This window comes from Terrapene carolina, unplaced genomic scaffold (genome assembly GCF_002925995.2).
Source record: "Terrapene carolina triunguis isolate 2854851 unplaced genomic scaffold, T_m_triunguis-2.0 Scaffold233, whole genome shotgun sequence".
Taxonomy (NCBI): Eukaryota; Metazoa; Chordata; order Testudines; family Emydidae; genus Terrapene; species Terrapene triunguis.
Window position 1 is genome coordinate 13,035,593 of NW_020664584.1, and position 23,048 is coordinate 13,058,640.

At 47.6% G+C, this 23,048-nt stretch overlaps 1 protein-coding gene across 1 annotated transcript in view; it reads right to left on the bottom strand.

The window, feature by feature from the left end:
• CEP250 (centrosomal protein 250) overlaps positions 1-23,048 on the bottom strand; it is a 122,002-nt gene that overhangs the window by 71,783 nt on the left and 27,171 nt on the right. The window contains exons 7-11 of the mRNA XM_029912595.1: positions 18,530-18,775; positions 17,168-17,264; positions 16,557-16,655; positions 10,938-11,116; positions 10,274-10,456 (exon numbers count right to left, since the gene is read on the bottom strand). Coding sequence (XP_029768455.1) covers positions 10,274-10,456; positions 10,938-11,116; positions 16,557-16,655; positions 17,168-17,264; positions 18,530-18,775 — 804 coding nt within the window. The remainder of the gene's footprint in view (positions 1-10,273; positions 10,457-10,937; positions 11,117-16,556; positions 16,656-17,167; positions 17,265-18,529; positions 18,776-23,048) is intronic.

A 23,048-nucleotide genomic window follows, 5' to 3' on the forward strand; every position in this document is an offset into this window, starting at 1 on the left:
AGAAAGATGGGGAGAACCTGGATTGATGTCTGGTCCCTCTCAGTCCCCAGAGCGAACCACCCCTTAAACCAAAGGACACACACAAAAGCCTTTCCCCCCCCAAGATTTGAAAGTATCTTGTCCCCTTATTGGTCCTTGGGGTTAGGTGTCAGCCAGGTTACCCGAGCTTCTTAACCCTTTACAGGTAAAAGGATTTGGAGTCTCTGTACACAGAGAGCTGTTACCCTTCCCTTTATAGTTATGACAGCCACATACTCTGCTGGGCAGGAGGGGGGGATTCTTTTGCACAGCTCCCCTTCTTCTACTGCCTCCACTGCCCCTCTCTGCAGGAGCAGCTTTGACCCTGGAACCCTCATCCCCTCTGCAACATCCCCCGTGTGGGCCACTGCCCCTCATTTCAGCCTTGCTGGAAGCCTCATCCACCACTTCATCTCCTCGAGCCTAGACCGCTGTCAGAAGGGCTCCTCTCACAAGGGTTCCCTCCCCTCTCGAATTTCTTGAAAGAGCAAATCCCAAAACTCAAAGGAAAACCCAACACATTTTGCTGGGTGGCAGGTCAGGACCATGAGAAGCCACCAAGTTTCTCTTGGCTTCTGTTTGAATTCATGAACGGGCCCAGACTTGCTCAGAAAATCCTTTGATTAGTCTGGCTCGAGTTTCCTATTGTTATAGAACCTAGAAGCTTAGCTCAGCCCTAAGCACAGCTCCACCCCCTGTGGCCTCCCTGAGTCCCAGCACAAGCAAGATGCTTCTCACGCAGACTACACACGACAGCAGGACTATATCATCTCCCTGCTCAGGCACCTCCACTGGCTCCAGGATCCACCCCTCCTTGTTTTAAAGCTCTCCAGGGGCTGGATTTGCTCCAGTCTGTCTCCAACTTTGTGCCACTCTCCTCCCTTTGGTGCTACCAAGCACCACCTTCCTCTCTGCCCAGAGAACTTCACCACTGATGGTGTGATCCTTCTCCTCTTCATCTCCAGCCACTCAGCAATAGGCACCTCCCTTGCCTTTTCTCATTCCATTCTAGTGCAGGTCTGCTCTGAGCAGTGACTACATAAAAACGGCCCCTTCCGATTGAACAAGTCTGCTGGTAGCTCAGGATCTGCTCTCTTTCTTAACGACAAGAACTATTGTATTCCTGCTAGTGCTGCGGAGCCGGGTTGGCTGAGAGAGGGAGATGGAATCTCTACTGGCTTGCATATTATCAATAGAGTTGATATGTTTCAGTAGCAGGACCACACTCTGTCCTCAGTTACACCTGTGCAGCCCCATGCAGAAAGAGATTGACTGGAGAAACTTAGACAATGCCTAGCTCAATAGAGTCCTGGTCCATGATTAGGGCTCCTAGTGTCTATGGTAAGACAAATAATAGAGCTGCACAGGTGTAACCAAGGAGCAGAATTTGAGATGTGGAACCTGTGTCATTTCAGAGCAGTGACAGTGACCAATGGAAAAAGGGGATCAATGAGCGTTTCTGTCTGACATAGAGGAACACGAAGGGGCTAGCATATGTACAGGCTTTTGGGGGCGAACAATGAACTCCAGAGAACACCCGGAATCATGTTGTCCTCACCAAGGCGTCAGCAGCACATTTGTTATCCTAGGCTCATTTTTGGAAGGCTGCCTATTCTCATCCCTTAATAAACTGTACAAAGGTAATGGAATAGTATCATCATAACATTATGGACATTACATGTGCCATCAGTTCTTGAGATTGAAATAGAGATTCAATTAGTGTGGGAGTTGGGTCTAGAGCAGTGTGTCTGCTTCATATCTCTTCACCTTCTCTGTGAAATACCTCATCTCCTCTGGGGCTTAATTATTTAATCACCTAGGCTATGAACTCATATTTCATGTCCCTTATGTGAATTAGCAATGGGCCAAAACTTAAGGGTTGACTGAGCTGGGGAAACCCATTCCACATGGGACTTGTTCAAACACGATCCCACTTCTGGAGCCAATGGAGGTTTCCTTGTTCTGCCTAAGTCATTCCCAGCATTCCCTCTTCCTGAAGATGGTACTTGCAAGAATGCTACAGCAATCAGTGCTGTCACAGAGGACAGCATGGCTTAGTGGTTAGGGCCAAGGCCCCATGTGCTGTGGAGTTTATAGCACTCAAGTACATGTTTAACTTTGCGCATATTTAAATCCCATAGAATTCCATGGAATGTAAGTACATGCTTAAGTGCTTTACTGAGTCAGCGCATGACATTCTAAACACCCAGAGTTGTTTGTGGTTATTTTAGTTGTACGTCTATCCACTCTGATCACTAAAAAAAAGCAACAACGAATAGTAGCATAACACCAAAAGACACCAAAAACCCCAGTGATGTCTAGGACACGGGAATCACTAGCTGGTCATAGAAAAACTGACCCTCTTGAAACACTTCTTCCTTTCTCAGGCTATTCAGACAAGGAAAATGCCAATACTTACAAACCAAAGAGATTTAAATGCTGCCATCTTCTGCTAACAGTCATTTCCCCCTTTGGCACAAGAGACCATCTTATATACGTCTCACTACAAAAGCAATTTTCCCTCTCTTGGTATTGACACCTCATCAATTATTGGGAGTGGACCACATCCACTCTGACTGAATTGGCCTGGTTAACACTGGTTCTCCACTTGTGAGGTAACTCGCTTCTCTTCATGTGTCAGTATATTTATGCCTGCATCTGTAATTTTCATTCCATGCATCTGAAGAAGTGGGGGCTTTTTACCCACGAAAGCTTATGCCCAAATAAATCTGTTAGGGTATGTCTACACTACAGGATTAATCCGAATTTAGATAATTCGAATTTGGGAAACAGGTTGTATAAATTCGATTGTGCGCGGCCACACTAAGCACCTTAATTCGGTTTTTAACCACATTAATTCGGTGGTGTGCGGCCACACTACCCCATTAACTTAAACACAGTAATTCGGTGGTGTGCGTCCACACTAACCCTAATTCGAATTAACAAAATCGATTTAGGCTCTACTCCGTTCGTCGAGGTGGAGTACAGAAATTGATTTAAAGGGCCCTTTAATTCGAATTAACTGGCTCTGTAGTGTGGACGGGTGAAGGGTTAATTCGGATTAACGCTGCTAAATCCGAATTAATCCCGTAGTGTAGACCAGGCCTTAGTCTTTAAGGTGCCACCAGACTCCTTGTTGTTTTCATAATACTATGCTTATTACTAATCAAATAAAGGGAAGATTCAGACTGAATAGTATGTTAGAGCCTTTGCAATGAGAGCCTCATCTTGTGGATCATTTAAAATTACTCTGGACAAAACACCAGAAAATGTACTGTATGGAACAATGCCACACTGTGCAGAAAAGGAATAGGTGATTACAAAGTTATTCCTCTTGGTCTGAAAATTCTCACTTTGTTCAGACCAGACATGATTTTTTTTAAAGGTTTGGTCTGGTTGTTTTCTTCAGTTATACTGTATTGAAAACTTAACATCTTTCCAAATTTTTAAGAGTGTCTAGCTTTGCTTTGGAAGCCATAACACAAAGGTCTGACTCTTACAAGTTCTACAATTCTCAGGCACCCATAAGAACTAATACTTGGGTAGCTTTGAAAAAATACCACTAAAAAACAAACCAACTTTATTAAAAGGTTTAGTTGAAAATTGAATGGTTGTGGTAGGTATTGCAGAAGAGAACTGAGTATGTATCAAAAGGTGCTGCAAAAATCAAGATATGTACTGACCAGTTCTGTAGAGATTACAGTTGCCAAAAGAATCTGTAGTACAGTGTGGAGCTTTTAATATATTATGGAGATTATACTCAAGGATAAAAAAGTGTAACTTTAGAAACATCAAAGGAAGACTGATCTCTCTCGGAGAGTCCTATGAAGATTTCAACGTAGAGAGTATGGAATATTTATATAATTTTATATAACAATATTTTTCTTATCTTGAACTTGTCCTGTAGCCCTAAATACTGCACTAAATTGTTTCAAAGTAAAATATTAGGCTTTTTTGGTAAAATTGTGAACGTGAAAACAAGAACATTCTCACAAGAACTGTTGCTAATGCACCTGTGAGTATGATTGCATAAACTTACCAAAAACCAAGTGCATTAAAGTTCAGAATTTAAATACCCAAAGTTGGAAACTCTCAGTTAAGGTTTCAGCTCAGACCTTAAACTCTGCCACTCCACCACCACCACTACCTGTCTGTCCTCTGGAAATAGACTAGAGAGCCCATGTCCCCTCATGTTCCCAACATTAGCCTGACACTGCTGTCCTCCCTCCACAGACTGGCTGGAGGCTGCTGTTCTGACTTTAGCTCTACCTCCACCCACTTTACCCATGTGTTACATGATAGATCAACAGACTGGAATCAGGGGAGGATTTGGATTATTTCAGTAGGATTAATCTATTATAATCTATTATCCACCAGCTGTCATCAATACTGTTGAGCACAAGGTCATGCAAATTAGGACGCTGGCTGGGACAGTTGGTGGCATCCGAGTGGTTCTGCTCTTTTCAAACAGATCCAGTGAGGCAGTGCATTACTGAACAGGAAGGAATGGCCGAACCACTGAAGTTGCACTACATGTGTCACTCTGCAGTGTGGACTGCACCAGCTGGGCCAGATGTAACCTAGGTCTATTGATTTGGATATCATATAGCGCCTGTCCCAGTGATATCCAAGTGTAGCATAAAAATCCAGAACAAAAGGGCTGTTTCTCTCATTCTTCTGGGCAAAGGAATGTAACTTGGTACATGCAGGACTGTTTAACACTTGGTAGTGCCAACACTTGTACAAAGCCAAGGACAGCAAGACACAAAGGAACTGATTCTCTAGTGGCTTACACTAGTTTTTCATGGGTGTAACTCCACTGACTTCAGGGGAATTACTCTTGATTAACACTGGAGTGAGAGAAAAGAACCAGGCCCTGCAGGTTCCCACGAGTTGTCCCAAAAGCCCAGCGCTGCAGCAACCACTTGTTTTGCCTAGCACAAGCTGGCTGAGATGGCTGAGCTCAAGGAAAAGAGAGCAAAAATCAGGAGTAATCTCTGCAAGGAAGAACCATTTTCATGTCTCAGTCAGTAAGCAAAGACTGAAAAGAGTTAGGCCAGCAGCGATGACTAAGGGTATGTCTACACTACGAGAGTAGTTCGATTTTAGTTAAATCGAATATGTGCAATCGATATTAGAAAGTCGAACGTGTGTGTCCACACTAAGGACAGTAATTCGACTTTGTCAGTCCACACTACCAGGGAAAGCGTCGACATTGGAAGCAGTGCACTGTGGGCAGCTATCCCACAGTTCCCGCAGTCCCCGCTGCCCATTGGAATTCTGGGTCGAGCCCCCAATGCCTTCTGGGTAAAAAAATGTGGCGAGGGTGCTTTTGGGTAACTGTCGTCATCCGTCAGTCACTACCGCCCTCCCTCCCTCCCTGAAAGCGCCGGCGGGAAATCAGTTCGCGCACTTTTAGATCAGTGACAGCGCGGACGCCACAGCACTGCGATCATGGATCCCGCTGCGACCATCGCTGCAGTTGTGGCCGTTCTCAACGCCTCGCAGCTTATCATACACCTTTCCCTGAGGCAGATGCAGAGAAATCAGGCGAGGAGGCTACGGCACCGCCGTGAGGGCCTGAAGTCGGAGAGTAGCACAGAGCTGTCAGAAACCACGAGCCCCAGCGCCCAGGACATCACGGTGGCAATGGGGCATGTGGATTTTGTTGAACGGCGATTCTGGGCCCGGGAAACAAGCACGGACTGGTGGGACCGCATAGTGCTTCAGGTCTGGGATGAATCCCAGTGGCTGCGAAACTTTCGCATGCGGAAGGGGACTTTCCTGGAACTTTGTGACTTGCTGTCCCCTGCCCTGAAGCGCAAGGACACCCGCATGCGAGCAGCCCTGACTGTCCAGAAGCGAGTGGCCATAGCCCTCTGGAAGCTTGCAACGCCGGACAGCTACCGGTCAGTCGCGAACCACTTTGGCGTGGGCAAATCTACCGTGGGGGTTGTTGTCCTGCAAGTAGCCAAGGCAATCATCAAGGTACTGCTGTCAAAGGTAGTGACCCTGGGAAACGCGCAGGCCATCATAGATGGCTTTGCCGCGATGGGATTCCCAAACTGCGGTGGGGCTATAGATGGGACTCACATCCCTATCCTGGGACCGGGCCACCAGGCCAGCCAGTACATCAACCGAAAGGGCTACTTTTCAATGGTGCTGCAAGCACTGGTGGACCATCGGGGACGGTTTACAAACATCTACGTCGGATGGCCGGGCAAGGTTCATGACGCTCGGGTTTTCAGGAACTCTGGTCTGTTTAGACGGCTGCAGGAAGGTATTTACTTCCCGGACCACAAGATAACTGTTGGGGATGTGGAGATGCCTACAGTGATCCTCGGGGACCCAGCCTACCCGCTAATGCCCTGGCTCATGAAGCCCTATACTGGCGCCCTGGACACTGAAAAAGAACTCTTCAACTACCGCCTGAGCAAGTGCAGAATGGTGGTGGAGTGTGCTTTTGGCCGTCTCAAGGGGAGATGGAGAAGCTTACTGACTCGCTGTGATCTCAGCGAAACCAATATCCCCATCGTTATTGCAGCTTGCTGTGTGCTCCACAATCTGTGTGAGAGCAAGGGGGAGACCTTTATGGCGGGGTGGGAGGTTGAGGCAAATAGCCTGGCTGCTGATTACGCCCAGCCAGACAGCCGGGCGATTAGAAGAGCCCAGCGGGACGCGCTGTGCATCCGGGAGGCTTTGAAAGCCAGTTTCAAGGCTGAGCAGGGTACCCAGTGACTTTTAAGTTTGTGGACACAGAAGCAGAACTTGCCCCCGTTTCTTTACCCAGTTGCCGTCGACTATCCTCTCCAATCACATACCCCCTTCACCCCCTTCCCAAAAAATAAAATCTGTTCTGTTTTGTTAATGGACACCATTGTCTTTATTACTGTTTTCGCGGGAATGTTTTAAACCTGGGACGCAGACTGTGGCGGGGGGCGGGTTTAGTGTTGTGATGCAAATGATGCTTCTAAACTCCAGGAATGACAGGCTCCGCGGTGGTGGACTGGTTGTTTCAACGGAGCCTGCCAGCCCTCCTGGCCGGGACTGCGTGTATGTGTCGGCTATGTGACTGTCTTGCAGGGGGAGGAGGGTTACAGATCCCCTGCTGCGCGGCTCTGTGATCCAGGGTAAGGACCGCTGCATAAGATCTGTAACTGCCCTCCCCCGCCACCAAGTCACAGAGCAACACCACCCCCCCCACCACACAGAACATGAAAACCACCTCCCAGACTGACCAGGATAACTAGTCACTGCACTGTATATGTGCCCTGCTGCTGCACCTGCCCCCTGCTAAAGGTGACTGTCCTGTCCAATGACCAAACCCCTTGCCCCCCTTCAGACAGACTCCCCTCCAAAAGAAGAGGATGGAAACAGAAATGAACAGAAACGTATTCTTTATTAACAACCGCACATGGAACGGGGGGGTGAAACTTGGACGGGGTCTTGTGTGAGGCGGGTAGGAAAGGACTTTTCAAATTTTGGGGAATGAGAGCCTTCTAGTGGTAGAGCAGTCCGCAGGGGTGGAGTGAAATTTTTCACGGCCCCTTCCACCCCTCCGTGTTTGGACTTTGGGTGAGGGGGGTATGGGACTTGGTGGCGGGGCAGGGCAGTTACAGAGAGACTGCAGTGGGGCTCTCTCCTCCTGCCTCCGGTCCTGCAGAACATCCACAAGGCGGCGGAGCGTGTCCGTTTGCTCCCTCATTAGTCCAAGCAGCGTTTGAGTAGCCTGCCTGTCCTCCTGTCGCCACCTCTCCTCCCGTTCAATGTTTGCCCGGTGCATTTGGGACAAGTTCTCCCTCCACTGTGTCTGCTGGGCTGCCTGTGCTCGGGAGCATCCCATTAGTTCAGCAAACATGTCTTCCCGTGTCCTCTTCTTCCTCCTCCTAATGTGCGCTAGCCTCTGGGCAGATGTGGCTGTGGGAATTGGAAAAAGGGAGTGAATTCCTGAGACAGAGCAATGTATCTGTGAACAGAGAACATAGTCTTTCTCTGTGAACAAGACCATGCAGAGCACCTATCACACGCGCACTGAGGACAAGGTCGAATTTTCGGCCCTCGCCTACCGTGCCTGCGGTCTTGCTGTGGCGAGCTGAGGAGCAGGGCTGGACACCGGACTTTGTCTAGCTGGCAAACATGGTAAGCCGTAGACTTGTGGCCGCTTAAAACTTTAAGAGTGGCACTGGCCTCCTTTCACATAGAAAGCAATGCGAGTCTCTGCTGGCAGCAATCCTGCAAGCATGAACTCTGGCCCTGTCCCACCCCCTCGCGGCTGTAAACCGCATGGCTGTAAACGGGCGGTTGCAGTTCTGTAAAGGGACGGGCAAGCAGTCCCAATACTAACTTTCCCCTACCTAATTCACAGCAGGGAGTCATGCCAGACATCACCCTCCTGAAGGTCTCGGAGAGCCAGAAGGAGAAGATGCTCCGGGACAGCCTGCAGAAACCGGGGCCATTTGCTGCGCTGCTCTGCAAGGCCATGATCCCGGAGTACCTGCTGGCGTTGTGGCAGGGAAACGTGTCCTACCACGGGGGGCCTAATAAGCTCTCCCTGCCCAGGAACCTGCTGATGAGGCTGGAAAAACACCTGCAGGAGGTGTATGAGGAGTTCTCCCCGGAGGATGTCGCCTCTATCCCCGGTTACATTGACCAGTTCTTGGCTTAGGTGCCCTTGGAGGGACAAATGACTGCAGGGTTTTGGGCACTATAATCATGAAGCGGACATTGTGCAATTTTTTGAAAATGGTTCGGACTATATATTGAGGCGCCCAAAGACAGACTAATCATGACACACTTTGCACTGATTCCCCTTTTGTTTGACTTTCCTGTTTACATGTTTTGAAGCACTTTACCCACTGTTAATATTTTCAATCTTCCTGTTTTGTTGCAAATAAATGTTTACATGTTTTAAAGCACTTTAGCTACTGTTAATATTTTAAATATGCCAGTTATGTTGTAAATAAATGTTTAGATATTTAAAACACTTACTGCTTGATCCTTCCCCTGAATCTGTGTCTGGGGTAACGGCGGGGGACGGTTGGTAGGGGATCTCTGTCAGGGTGATGAAGAGCTCCTGGCTGTCGGGGAAATCAGCGGTGCCAGCGCTGTCGACTGCCTCGTCCTCCTCATCTCCTTCTTCATCTTCCCCGTCCGCTAACATGTCGGAGGAACCGGCCGCGGACAATATCCCATCCTCAGAGTCCACGGTCAGGGGTGGGGTAGTGGTGGCGGCCGCACCTAGGATGGAATGCAGTGCCTCGTAGAAACGGGATGTGTGGGGCTGGGATCCAGAGCGTCCGTTTGCCTCTTTGGTCTTCTGGTAGCCTTGTCTCAGCTCCTTGATTTTCACGCGGCACTGCGTTGCATCCCGGCTGTAGCCTCTCTCTGCCATGGCTTTAGAGATCTTCTCATAGGTCTTTGCATTCCGTCTTTTGGAGCGCAGCTCGGAAAGCACGGACTCATCTCCCCACACAGCGATGAGATCCAAGACTTCCCGATCCGTCCATGCTGGGGCCCTCTTTCTATTGGATTGCACGGCCATCTCTGCTGGAGAGCTCTGCATCGTTGCCACTGCTGCCACTGCTGCTGAGCTCGCCACGGTGTCCAAACAGAAACTGCGCTTCAAACTGCCCAGACAGGAAAAGGAATTCAAATTTTCCCGGGGTGTGGCTGGTCAGAGCATCCGAGCTCGGACTGCTGTCCAGAGCGTCAACAGAGTGGTGCACTGTGGGATAGCTCCCGGAGCTATTAGCGTCGATTTCCATCCACACCTAGCCTAATTCGATATGGCCATTTTGAATTTAGCGCTACTCCTCTCGTTGGGGAGGATTACAGAAATCGATTTAAAGAGAGCTCTATGTCGAACTAAATGGCTTCCTGGTGTGGACGGGTGCAGGGTTAATTCGATATAACGGCGCTAAATTCGACATAAAAGCCTAGTGTAGACCAGGCCTAAGTAAAAACCCTGCCCTCCAAGGACCAAGAGTGGAATGATGGGAAGAGGGGATGAGGCCTCTTAGATATTAGATTAGCAATAATCTAATATCATGGAAATAAAAGCCACCAATTGCACTAACCATCCTAACTCAATCCCATGTTCCCTTTCCTGGTGCTTCCCTTCAGCTCCTAGCTTCCACTTCTTCCATGCCTGTGCAGCCACTCATCACTTCCACCTCCAGCACTCAGCCACCAATCCCAGCATGCTCCCACAGTGCCCCAACCCCTTGCCCTGTGGAGGGATGACAGAAGAGCTCACAGGCGCTCCCTCTCCCGAAGGATCCTCTCCATCTCCAGCTGTTGCTCCTCCTTCTCCCCTTGAGCCAAATCTTCCTTCAGTTGTAGCTCAGTGTTGCTTCGGCGCAATCGCCAGGCCTCCTGCTCAGACACCTCCAGTTGTTGCTGCAGCTCTTCCCTGGCCTTCTCCAGGTTCACACGGTCACTGCAAAGAGGCAGGGCCCAGTAAGCAGAATGAGGAGAATCTAGCATGAGCAGCCCCATCCGCACCAGTGAGGATGGAATGGGAGGGGGGGGGTTAGAAGTGCTTGCTGCATGTGAACCTCTTTTCCTCTCCTGGCAGCTGAGGTGGGGGAAAAGGGGCTGGGAAGGCTGTTGCTCTCACTCAGTGGGAAGCAGTGCTCAGCAGAGGGCCTCTCTACAACCTGGGGATGCAGGATGCACCATGGGAGCTTAATTTAGGGGTGGCAGAGGTTGGACTGGACACACACTATACTCGGGCAGCTCTCCAATTTCCTCAGGCAGCCTGGACATGGGGCGGTGGCTAGGAACATTAATTGCTGGTGACAGGGAAAGAGTAACCTGAGAAGCAGAGCCAGACTTACTATGGAACAGGAGCGTTCTTAGCCCCCAACACTCTGCTACTGAAGTCCCTATACGATGTGGAGGAAGGACATAGGGCTGACCTGCTGAGAGTTTCCACCAGGGACTGGAGGTGCTGCGTCTGGCCGGTGAGTGTCTTGCAGTTCTCTTCCAGCTGCTGGAGCCTCTGCCTCAGCATCTTGCATTCCTCTTCCTGCTGCCTTTGCTGATGTTGCAGAGAATGGACAGAGTCTTGGCTGTCTGAAAGCTGCTCCCTTAGGGCCTGCCAGGGGAAGAGGCAGAATGAGTGCATGAGCCGAATGGGGCTGAGAAGATGGGCCCAGGCGGACCAGCTAGGAGGAGGTCAACAGTTAGGCCTGAGGGCAACAGCAGCTGAAGAGTGTAGGGAGATAGTTCAAACATGAGTCAGCTGGGAGAGTCAGGAGAGGAGCAGATCATCTGAGGGCAAAAGATGTGATCCAGTGTGGGAGGGTGCTCAGGTGGGAGGGGGAATTACAGAGAAAGTGGGGGCAGAGAAAAGGCAGTCTTAGTGTGGAGAGAAGGATGGCTGGAGGGCAGAAGTAAGTGGAGGGGGAAAGGCTGGATGAGGCATAGGCATTTGAGAGAGTGGGCTGGCAGTGGGGTTGGGGAAATTGCTGCCAGTGTAAAGAGAGTCCTGCACCAAATCCCTCTCACCTGTACTGCCTGGCACTTCCTTGACAATGCTTCGTGCACCAGAACAAGGGCCCTTTCCATGTCACTGGAACTCAGCAGGGAGGAAAGGTTGCTGGATTCAGGATGCTGGGAGCTCTCAACCCATGAGATGCTGACTGCGTTGTCAGTATCGTCTAGCACTGCCTGAAACCCCAGACCAAGCTGTTACTCCTTCCCTCCTACCACTCACTCTTATTTACCTATTTCTCCCTCCTCCTCCATGCCACCCTTCAGTCAGAGGTTACAGGCTATCTGACTTAAGGCAATAGGGAAGATTGGTTCTGGTGGCTATGACCTCCTGCATTTCAGGTATGGGTGATTCCAGAATAATGCAGAACAGGAGAAAAACCATGGGGCAGGAATGGATGTTACGTTTGTACTCCCTCTATTCTAGGCCTTCTGGGGGCTTACTTTAACCAGTGCTCAGTTTCTTGTGGCCCTCAGGCACCGTTTCTGCCTCCTTTAAGGCTTCTTTATGCAGTCAGAGTGATATAAAAAGCTTTAATGTAACAGAATCAGGCCTCTAGTGACCAATAGCCATGAAAAGTAGTATTAAAACTCCCCAGAGGAGAAAGCAGCTGCTGAATTCTGAAGAATATGATAATAGAAGAGCAACTGATTATAATTCCTCTGAAACAGTAGCATGAAAGGAGCAAGAATTGGCCAAAGAAGCTTCATGAGGGTCTATGCAAAGATCTGAGGTTAAAATTCCTGTCCTGGGAATGGAGAAAGGGAGGCAACCTAAGAGGAACAGTCCGTCAACTAAAGAATGAGTTAATGTTACCAGCACATGCAAAGGAAACATGGAGGACTTGTACAGATGTGCAGGGAAAGAAGAATTACTCATCAGCACATCAGATTGACTGAAAAATACAAGTGAAAAGACATTTAAACTTAAATGGATTAAATGAACAAACAGACAGAACAATGATGACTCGCCTCTCACATCATGCATGTGGACCATGCAGCTAACACTAAGGTTGCCCAGTTAAAGGTCACAATCAGGAAAGGAAGTCCAGGAGGCATGTGGGTAAGGAACCCCAAACAGACAGAAGTTCTAAGACTTTGTCAAAGTGCTCTTGGGCAGACAGCCAGGGAGCTAGTAACAAAGGGCTCTGGAAGTACCAGAAAAAGAGTGGTGTGTTACAGGGTCCCTGTGAGCAGACCAGAGCCAACTTCCCTGTGTCAGAGCAGGTGGGCCCAATGAAAAGGGGAAGGGCTACACCTGGGGCTATAAAGACCTGTTAGAGGGCAGGACAGAGAGGAGTGATTGGGGCAGGCTGTGCCTGGGGAAAGATTCCCCCAGAGGAGTGGAGTTAACGCCTGTGGTAGGTCCCTGGAGCAAGGGCCAGGTTCCCAGGAAGGAGCCCTAGAGCCGGTGTTCTAGAAAGGGAGCAGAGTGGGCTGGGACTGGGAAGCTGCAAATAGCAGGATTGTCAGAGATCCCTGGGAGTGGGGTCATGAAGCCCTACCACAACAGGGTAAGCAAAGGGACTGTTTGTGTTTGTTTTATTTCCTTATGTTTGTACAATAAATCTTAAAGGAGACTGGGCATGGCAGTATATGCTTGGAAGTTGGGGAGAAGCCCTGTCATGTCACATGGTGTTAAACTTAAGAGCCAGAAGTAGTCAAGCTGCTGACAGAGTGACAGGAGAGGCCATGGCAAAAGGGAACACAGTGGGGTTGGGACATGAAATAAGTGCCAGCATCCTGTTTCAGGGCCCACATCTAGGGCTTCTGAGACAGGCTGGGAGGAAGTTCTCTTTCACTTCCTGAATCCTGGAAGGGGCTGCTCAGATGATCCTGGTAGGGCTGTGGCCCAGAATGAGAGCCAGTTATGTAGTGCTGTATAGGGAGAAGAAAATAATGTCCCTCCTGACCCCTGCAGCAATCAGGCAAGGCTCTGAAGTAGGAGATTTGATTACTCTTATATTGGGATTTCTAACAAGTGTTATTGGTCATAAAAAATAAATAGAGCCACCATATTTGATCTAGTAACCTGCAGTACATTTCCCAGGCAGACTTTGTTGTGTGCAGCACCATTTACTTTCATTTGTTCTATATTCACTGCACCCTAACCTCAGCAAAGGACCCTCCCTTATTCTTCTGCCATGGGACAGTGAAGATCTATAATCTGGATAATAATACTCAGCATTTCTTTAGTGATTTTCTTTTGGTGATCTCACATGGCTTTACGAAGGAAGGCAAGTGTTATTTCCACTTTACAGATGCGAGATGAAAGCGATATCTTTATTGAGACATCCTGGTTTGAAAACTAACCTAATTTTTCATTTAAATCATTTGAAAGCAGCACTTGCTCAGCCCTTCTCAAAAGCAGGCCACTTTCATTTAGGAGTCTTAGTATGAATTCAGGAAATTAACTTTAGGCACCCAACTCTGAGAATTCTGGCCAAAGTCACTTGGCCAAAGTCACAGAGTAAAGCAGAAATAGAATCTCTAGTTCCAAGCTGCAGTCTAGTTCCCTAGCCACTGGACACTGTCAGTTCCCTTCCTACACTTGTTCATCCAATCTAAATAATGCCAGTTTTACAGTCGATTAATCATGAATTTAAGGCCAGATGGGAACATTATGATCTACCCTGATCTCCTGCATACATGGGCCAGAAAATTTCATCCAATAATTCCTGCATCAGACCCATAACTTCTGGTTATGGTAGATCTGATCTTTTACAAAATACATCCTGATCTTGAATTAAAGATTTCAGGTGATGAAGAATCCATAATATGCCTGAGTAATTATAGCAGAGCAGTAGCTCCACTATAGTAACGGTTGAGACTCACTGTTTAGCAGACTACTTTTCCATATAGTCTAAACGCCACATACTGAATCAGATTGTCCTGACATTTGCTGTGCTTCATGGGTGGCGTGAGTGGACCAAATCTGGGTTCACTTGAGCAACACATTCCTGAGAAAAAGCCATGTGATATCAAAATCCTCTTTTTTTTTTTTTTTTTTTTTTCCTGCCCACCACACACCTGGGTCTCAAACTATGCCCAAACTGATATCACCTGCTCAGGGTTGAGCTCAGCTAGCACACAGCCCCTTTCCCTTTGGGGAAGCAATACTGAAAGAGTTTGAGTAAAGTTGGGAACTCCAATATGAGTTAACCATAACTGACATGTTAAAGAGAGTGAAATGTGCATATGTAGAAAGGCTAAGGCTGTGTTGCCAAGTCAGTTTAACTGGGTGGCCCAAAGTGACGTGATGTGGCCACTGAACTTGAGCAGCACAGTGAGTTTGAGTCCTAAATTCACACCTCTCTGAACTATTATTTCAGGCGGTATTCATCTCCATGGGGTATTCTCATCCATCTGAGAACATCTCATTGACATCAATGGGGCATGTCACTCCTCTCTGAGGGTACGTCTATACTTACCTCCGGGTTTGGCGGTAAGCAATCGATCTTCTGGGATCGATTTATCGTGTCTAGACAAGACGCGATAAATCGATCCCGGAAGTGCTCGCTGTCGACGCCGGTACTCCTGCTCCGCGAGAGGAGTACGCGGAGTCGACGGGGGAGCCTGCCTGCTGCGTGTGGACCCGCGGTAAGTACTTTGTAGTTCGAACCAAGGTACTTCGACTTCAGCTACGTTATTCATGTAGCTGAAGTTGCGTATCTTAGTTCGAACTGGGGGGTTAGTGTGGACCAGCCCTGAGCCTCCTCTGGTGCATGCGTGTGTGTAGAAACCCATGCCCACACACTACGTACAGATCTGGGGTAGGGATTCTGGATCTCAACTCACCTTACTGCCCCTTCTTGTCTCATAAGAACAGCCATACTGGGTCAGACCAAAGGTCCATCTAGCCCAGTATCCTGTCTTCCAACTGTGGCCAATGCCAGGTGCTTCAGAGGGAATGAATAGAACAGGTTGAATAGAAGAGGTATCCATCCCCTGTTGCCCATTACCAGCTTCTAGCAAACAGAGGCTATGGATACCATCCCTGCCCATCCTGGCTAATAGCCATTGATGGACCTATCCAGCTATTACATGCACTTCTAAGATCCCATTACCTGCCCTCCTCTCCAAGGCACCTCTAAGCTTACCCAGGACATGTGGTGGCAAGGAAGAGGGTGGAGCTAGCAGGCGGTGGCAGCCTCGGGGCAGTGAGGGTGTGGGGAGGATGGTCAGAGAAATGGATGAGCTGGAGGCATTGGAGCAGTATGAAGGGTGTAAGGGACCATCCAAACACTGTTTTTCAAAACCCAGTTTAATGACTAGCGCTTTGGAGAGGGAGGGCTGGGCTGGGCTGGGCTGGAGAGGCAAAGAGATGAGATGAGATAATGCAGGAGCAGTGAAGGCATTAAAATACAGCCAGTGCATTCTGTGGCCGGGGCAATTGTTGCCAAGGAGTCAGAGGCCGTGGAACGTGGGGATGCCAATTTTATTTTTTTTAACTAACTGCCCAAAAACATCATCAACACAGAGTTAAGGTTGCCCTTGTGCCCTTCAAAAATATGAAGAGAAGCTAAACTTAAACATCTGAAAACCAGGAAATAAAAGGTTAAGGATACATATTACTCCTGCAACACGTTATGTGAGTGGTGCATAGCACCCAGTCAGAAGCATCAGGTTTTGGCCACTACTGGATGCAGCATGCTAGGCTGCTCCTGTATGAAAATTACTAGTTTTCTTTTATTCCTTTATTCAGGAAGTTATTAAGGCAGAAGGTTAAGCAAGTGTTTCAGCAAAGCCAGGATAAGGTTAAAAAAAATGCTGGTAATGTTCCAAAAAGACATGACTTGACCCCTACATTCCTTCTCAGACAAAACTCCTAGTGATTTCAATGTTTGCCTGAGTAGGGTCTAAGCAAAGTCTACAGGATCTGGCCCACAGTGAGAGACAATTTACAGGCAAGTGAGATGTGAGAAGTTAGATTTTCCAAGTCAAGAGCTCTTCCGAGATTTCTGGCCTTTGGACATGTACATATATATCGTGCACTTCCCATGCCTTTCCCAGATATTTCTGTAGCAGAACATGTTATTTACCTGAGTTATGTCTTTTAGCACCTGATGAAGGGAAAGGGTCTCTTCTTTGGCATTCTGGGTCAGTGAAGCTTTATATTCTACCTCCAACCGACTGGCCTCCTAGAAACAGAATAAAGAAAGGATGAGTTGGAGCATTCCCATCTCCCCTAGCACTGACTTGCCACTGTGCCTCAGCTCCAAACTGAAGGGCCAGCTCTAGGCACTCTTCATGGCCCATTCAATCCTTATCTTCTCTGCTGAAACTAACGAGGACACCAACTTCAATGTGAACACCTGATAACTCTGAATGAGATAGGCCAACAAATCATTCGGGATAAACTGAGAAGCTGTCACACGCTGACAGTCTTTGGTCACTGGTGACCTAACTGGATTACAAGTGCCTGAGGTGCAATGTTCTGTTACAAGCTCTCCGATGCTGGATTAGATGTGCACGCAGTTCCCCTGCCACTGCCCAGCCTTCAGTTGCCAACCACGAAACACACATTTAGACAAAGTGCCTTATGTTCCCATATAGGGAGGAAGCCACAGCTCTTTGTGGTGAGGCTGGGAAGAAAAAAAAAAGCTCAAACCCAATAGCTGTTGGGTTGCTTTCCCACAGATTTCTCACACACCAGAATTTCCATCGTGTCACTAAGCGTCTTCACGGTCTTTTCTTTCTCCTCATTCTGCTTCTGGGACTGCGCCAGCAAGGCTGAGAGTTCCATCACCCTGAGAAGAAAAAGTCTGTGCAATATTCCAAAAGCTTAGCACACCATCAGCTGCATAGGAACTATGTCTGAAAGTCTGTGCAGCACCTCCATGAGATACACCACAGAAGACTCAGCCCAGAGGGAGGGGACAGAGATGGCTTTAAGCCACCTTTGGGCCTTCAGGATTCTGAGGTGCTCTGTGGTTCTGGTATGGAGGGCTGACTACGGGCTGTGTCACAGTCCAGGAACCTTGTAACGTTGAGCACTGTGTAGATGACCCCAACACATCCCTGCACCTGAGCTTGCAAGGGGGCAGTATAACTGGCAGCCCCATGCAGCATCTGCACTGTGGGGATTCTCTCTCCAGCCCCTTGCAGCATAGTCTGGTTATCATAGCATTGCACTGGGGTGGGGGACAGAACTGGTCCCTTTATACTGCTCAGCATTTCTCTCCAACTACATTACAATAGAACCTCAGAGTTACGAACACCTCGGGAATGGAGGTTGTTCGTAACTCTAAAATGTTTGTAACTCTGAACAAAACGTTATGGTTGTTCTTTCAAAAGTTTACAACTGAACATTGACTTAACACAGCTTTGAAACTTTACTATGCAAAATAAAAATGATGCTTTTAACCATCTTGCTTTAAATGAAACAAGCACAGAAACAGTTTCCTTGCTTTGTCAGATCTTTTCTTTAAACTTTCCCTTTATTTTTTTAGTAGTTTACGTTTAACACAATTCTGTACTGTTTCCTTTTTTCTTTTTATGGTCTCTGCTGCTGCTTGACTGCATACCTCCGGTTCCAAATGAGCTGTGTGCTTGACCAGTCAGTACGTAACTCTGGTGTTCGTAACTCTTAAGGTTCTATTGTAACCGTAAACCCAACTCTGCCGCCTACCCTCCAAGAAAACCCCTTTCCACACACACCATTACTCCCAACTTCATCTCACTCAGAGACAGGGTGACCAGACAGCAAGTGTGAAAAATCAGGACAGGGGGTGGGGGGTAATAGGTACCTATATAAGACGAAGCCCCAAATATCGGGACTGTCCCTATAAAATCGGGACATCTGGTCACCCTACTCAGAGATCCCATTTTCTTTATTCAGGCGCCTCTCTGCCTATTTCTTTTTAAAGCCAACAGTAGATACCATTTCGAAAAACAAGCCCGGTATGAAGTGGCTGTGCTTTGAAGGAGAATGCAGATTGAATCCAAAGGCCTCTGTGATAAATGGTGGGAAACATTCCCCAAAGGTTGTGTAGGGTTTTTAAGACTAATTTACCTGCCCTGAAGCTCCTCTTTCTCTATATCCCCTTTGACCTGCAAGCACATCACTTCTTGGGTTTTCTGGTATACTTCCTTTTCCAGCTCCTGAGCCCTGGCACAAAGCTGCTGTGTCTGATCCCTCGGGGCAGATCTTTCCAAAGTGTTCGACTCCCAGTGCCGTGTACCAGAACTTAGATGGAAGCAGCTGACAAGTATTGATCCAGAAAGTCTTATCTGGTCTGCCTTCAGTGCTGACAAGTCCCTGAAGCAGAATAAAATAGTAAAATAGATCCTCAAGAACACTTTCATCTGCAAATTCACCTTTTAAACATGTCTCAGCATGACAATTACAACCCATTGTTGAGGATCAGTCGTAACATTTTCCAAAGATGTTCAGCCATCTCAGATACTTAGAGGATCAGTGATCTGGTTTGTAATCAACTAAGGAAGAAGAAGGATGTTTCAGTGGTTACAGTGCTAGTCTAGGACTAGGGAGATCCAGCTTTAATTCCCAGCTGTGCCACAGACTTCCTGTGTCTCAATTCCCCATCTCCAAAATGGGGATAAAGCACTTCTCTACCTCACAGGAGTGTTGTAAAGAAAAATACATTAAAATTGTGAAACATTCAGACAGGGCCAGATAAGTATCTAAGGGCTTGCATGCAATTTCTTTTTGCACAACCCCCACTCCTCCAAAAAACCCAAACAAAACAAACACACACCTAAAAACCTGAATGCAAAAATCTTGCATCATTATAACATTAAAGGTGATCTACACTAAAAATCAGGAAATCCCAAAAGCTGAGCTACTTCCTGAAATATTGACTTTGCCTCATTATAGATACATAATGTTTTTCTAGTGTTGTTTCCTTTGTTGAAGCATTACATGTGTGCAACATGCAAAGATTCATGGGAGAAACCTGAACTTTGTGAATTTTCTGGTTGAGTGCTTGATTTAGCAACTTTAATTTTTACACTGATACTAAGGGGGGTTCTCCCCAATCTAACTTCCCTGTCTTGTAAGGAAAAGGTTGGAACTCTCAGGTTTCTGCAGCTCACAATTTCCAAAGGCTTGACCAATGGCTTGTTCCTCAAATTCCAACTACAAAAGTGTTATAATCTCCTTAGTTGGGAAACATGGCAGGAAATGTATATTGATGTACTTGTCTCCAGCAGGGTGTATGGGGTGGTATGAGGCACAAGAGAAGCAGAGGAGGTTGTGAAAATACAGGTCTCCTGCCCAAAAATTAGACTGGCTGTGTGCAAGTCCAGGGATGAAGTTATGATGGGGCTAATTACAGGCATACAGTAAAGGTTGCCCAACACACACTCTTGTAAGACTCTACTATAGTTAAGGTTAAGAACAGCTTTCTGTTTAAAGGACTACTCTAAGTGCCCTATAATCCACATAGTTACTTGGATTGCCTTGACATCTGGGGGCAGAGAGTAGGGCTAGTGAACCAGATTTGGAGTCTGTTGTAATAATTGGAACCTAGCAGTCCTACTCCAGTTATGAGCTTATCTGGTGGAAAATGGTTAAAGATTTGTGAACTGTCACAACAAGTTGTCTCAAAATTGTTTCAAAAGAAAACTGGAAGGCTGAAGTACTTCAGATAGCAAGGGTTTACTAACAACATGCAAGGACTGTATCAAGATCATGCTTAGTAAACAAGAGGAGTATAGGACCAGAAATCAATGGACCAAAATTGGTGCTTCAGAAATTAGGCCTAATTGGCAAACAAAATAATGAGAGGATGGGCTATTCTACCCATCACTCCTTTTTGGGGCCCTTAAAAAGAGACTTGAGGGGAAAATTAGTGGACACTGACTGACTGGGAGGTGGGTGGACTGGAAGGAGCGAGCTTTACCACCATGGCTGCCACTGCCACTACTTCCTGGGATTCCAGGATACACATTTTCACCATTGGGCCTTCACTGTCCTGATTGTGGAGATATCCTGACCAGACTGGGCCAGAAAGAGGGACACAGATGACATCACCACCTCCACCAGCTTTGGCTAAATCATGAATACCACCTGGGATGGGAGACTTTGTCACCCTTTCCCTCGTGTGTCCTGTTCATTCCCCACCTTATTTCTTCTATTCCCTTTTGCCTTCTGTTTAATAAGAGACTGGCTTAGCTGGCCAAGACTGTACATTTTGTACCACCACTTAAAGCCTGCGCCCAAGGAGTTGGCTAACAGCAATGACTGAAACAGTCTGATGCTTGTAAAAGTTTACCAGGTCTCTGAGTGGCTGATCAGAGCAATGCTTTTGCTAGTGTTTCTCCAGCAATGAGCCTGCAGGTGAGAGTCACCATCAAAAAGACAGAAGCTGTTCTTTTCTTTCCCCTTTTGCATGTGTTTGTCTGGTTTTCTCGTCAAGGAAGCACGATCCGACTTTAACAACAACTCCAGCCCAGCTCAATTAACTTTTTCCCCAAAAGGAGAGTTACCACCATCTCTAATACCATCTTAGGGTATGTCTACACCCAGCCGCTAGTTCGGCGGCTGGCAATCGAAGTTCTGGGTTCGACTTATCGCGTCTTGTCTAGACGCGATAAGTCGAACCAGGAAGTGATCGCCGTCGACTGCGGTACTCCAGCTAGACGAGAGGAGTACCGCGGAGTCGACGGGGGAGCCTGCCTGCCGCGTGTAGACCGAGGTAAGTTCGAACTAAGGTACTTCGAACTTCAGCTACGTTATTCACGTAGCTGAAGTTGCGTACCTTAGTTCGATTTGGGGGTTTAGTGTAGACCAAGCCTAAGAGACTGTCAAACAGGGGTTTTTCTCCTTGTAAGGACTCTCTACAGTTAAAGGGGAAATGGAATAAAGCAGGGGTTCTCAAACTCGGGGTCTTGACCCCTCAGGGTGTCATAAGGGTTTATGTAGGGGGTTGCGAACTATCAGCCTCCACCACCAAACCCCACTTTGCCTCCAGCATTTATAATAGTGTTACATTAAAAACCCATTTTTTATATATTTATAAGGTCACACTCAGAGGTTTGCTGTGTGAAAGGCGTCACCAATACAAAAGTTTGAGAACCACTAGAATAAAGGATAGTTAAAATGAAAGCCTTACTTAATACTTTACACTTAATTGCTTTAACTGTTTTTCCTTTTTTTGTATCTTTAATAAAGTTTAAAAGCATTTTTAAAGTTGTATTTGCTATGGTACTAAACAGACCAAGGTCTCAGCATTTGGAACTCCAAATTTTGTCTGTTAATGTCGTACAGTGACAGGATCAGGTTAATACTTTTGACACTCTGGGTCCCTTTATTCTATAGAAGCTAACACAGCCGGTCATTTAATTAATGAGATACTGTGCACCCTGAACCTCCTCTCCCTCCCCCACCCCACCAGCTTTTCCTAATGTTGACAGATTCTACCAGCCTTTTTTTTTTTTTTTTGCCCAGAACTGTGGATCAAGCATGGTTTCAATCCTGCCCACAATGGTCTCAATTTCTCAACATATACTCCAGCTAGCGCATGGCATCCATTGCCCCTTGGGGAGAGCAAAACTGAACACAGTATCCACATGAGGGTTCTGTTTGGCATGTGAGCCTTAGGGTTACACTGTGCATGCACAGAGAGAGTGGCCAAGAGGCTTTCAAGCCTGCCATTTATCACTGAAACTGGCTGACCCATCCCCTGTCATCCACTCCCAGCTTCCGGCAGTCAGACGTTTGGGGACACCCAGAGCATGGGATTGCATTCCTGATCATCATTCCCTCTGAAGCATCTGGTATTAGCCACTGTCAGAAGACAGGATATTGAGATAGACGAACTATTGGTCTGACCCATAATGGCCATTCTTATGTTGTTAATGTTGCAGAGTTTCTGGCGGAAGTCAATTGTGTCCTGTGGGAAGCTGTCTGTCTGTGTGCTGAGTGGTTTGAGGGTGCTTTCCCATGGGTCCTGATATTCCTTCAGTAAGAGTGCCATAGAACTGGAAGGGACCTCGAGAGGTCATCTAGTCCAGTCTCCTGCACTCAGGGCAGGATTAAGTATTATCTAGACCAGTGTTTCCCAAACTTGGGACGCTGCTTGTGTAGGGGAAGCCCCTGGCGGGCCGGGCCGGTTTGTTTACCTGCCGCATCCACAGGTCCGGCCGATCGTGGCTCCCACTGGCCGCAGTTCGCTGCTCCAGGCCAATGGGAGCTGCTGGAAGAAGTGGCCAGTACGTCCCTCGGCCCACGCCTCTTCCAGCAGCTCCCATTGGCCTGGAGCATCGACTCGCAGCCAGTGGGAGCCGCAATCGGCTGAACCTGCGGATGTGGCCGGTAAACAAACCGGCCCGGCCCACCAGGGGCTTTCCCTACACAAGCGGCGTCCCAAGTTTGGGAAACACTGATCTAGACCATCCCTGACAGGTGTTTGTCCAATCTGCTCTTAAAAATCCCCAATGATGGAGATTCCACAACCTCCCTAGGCAATTTATTCCAATGCTTAACCACTCTGACAGTTAGGAAGTTTTTCCTACTGTCCAATCTAAACTGCTCTTGCTGCAATTTAAGCCCATTGCTTCTTGTCCTA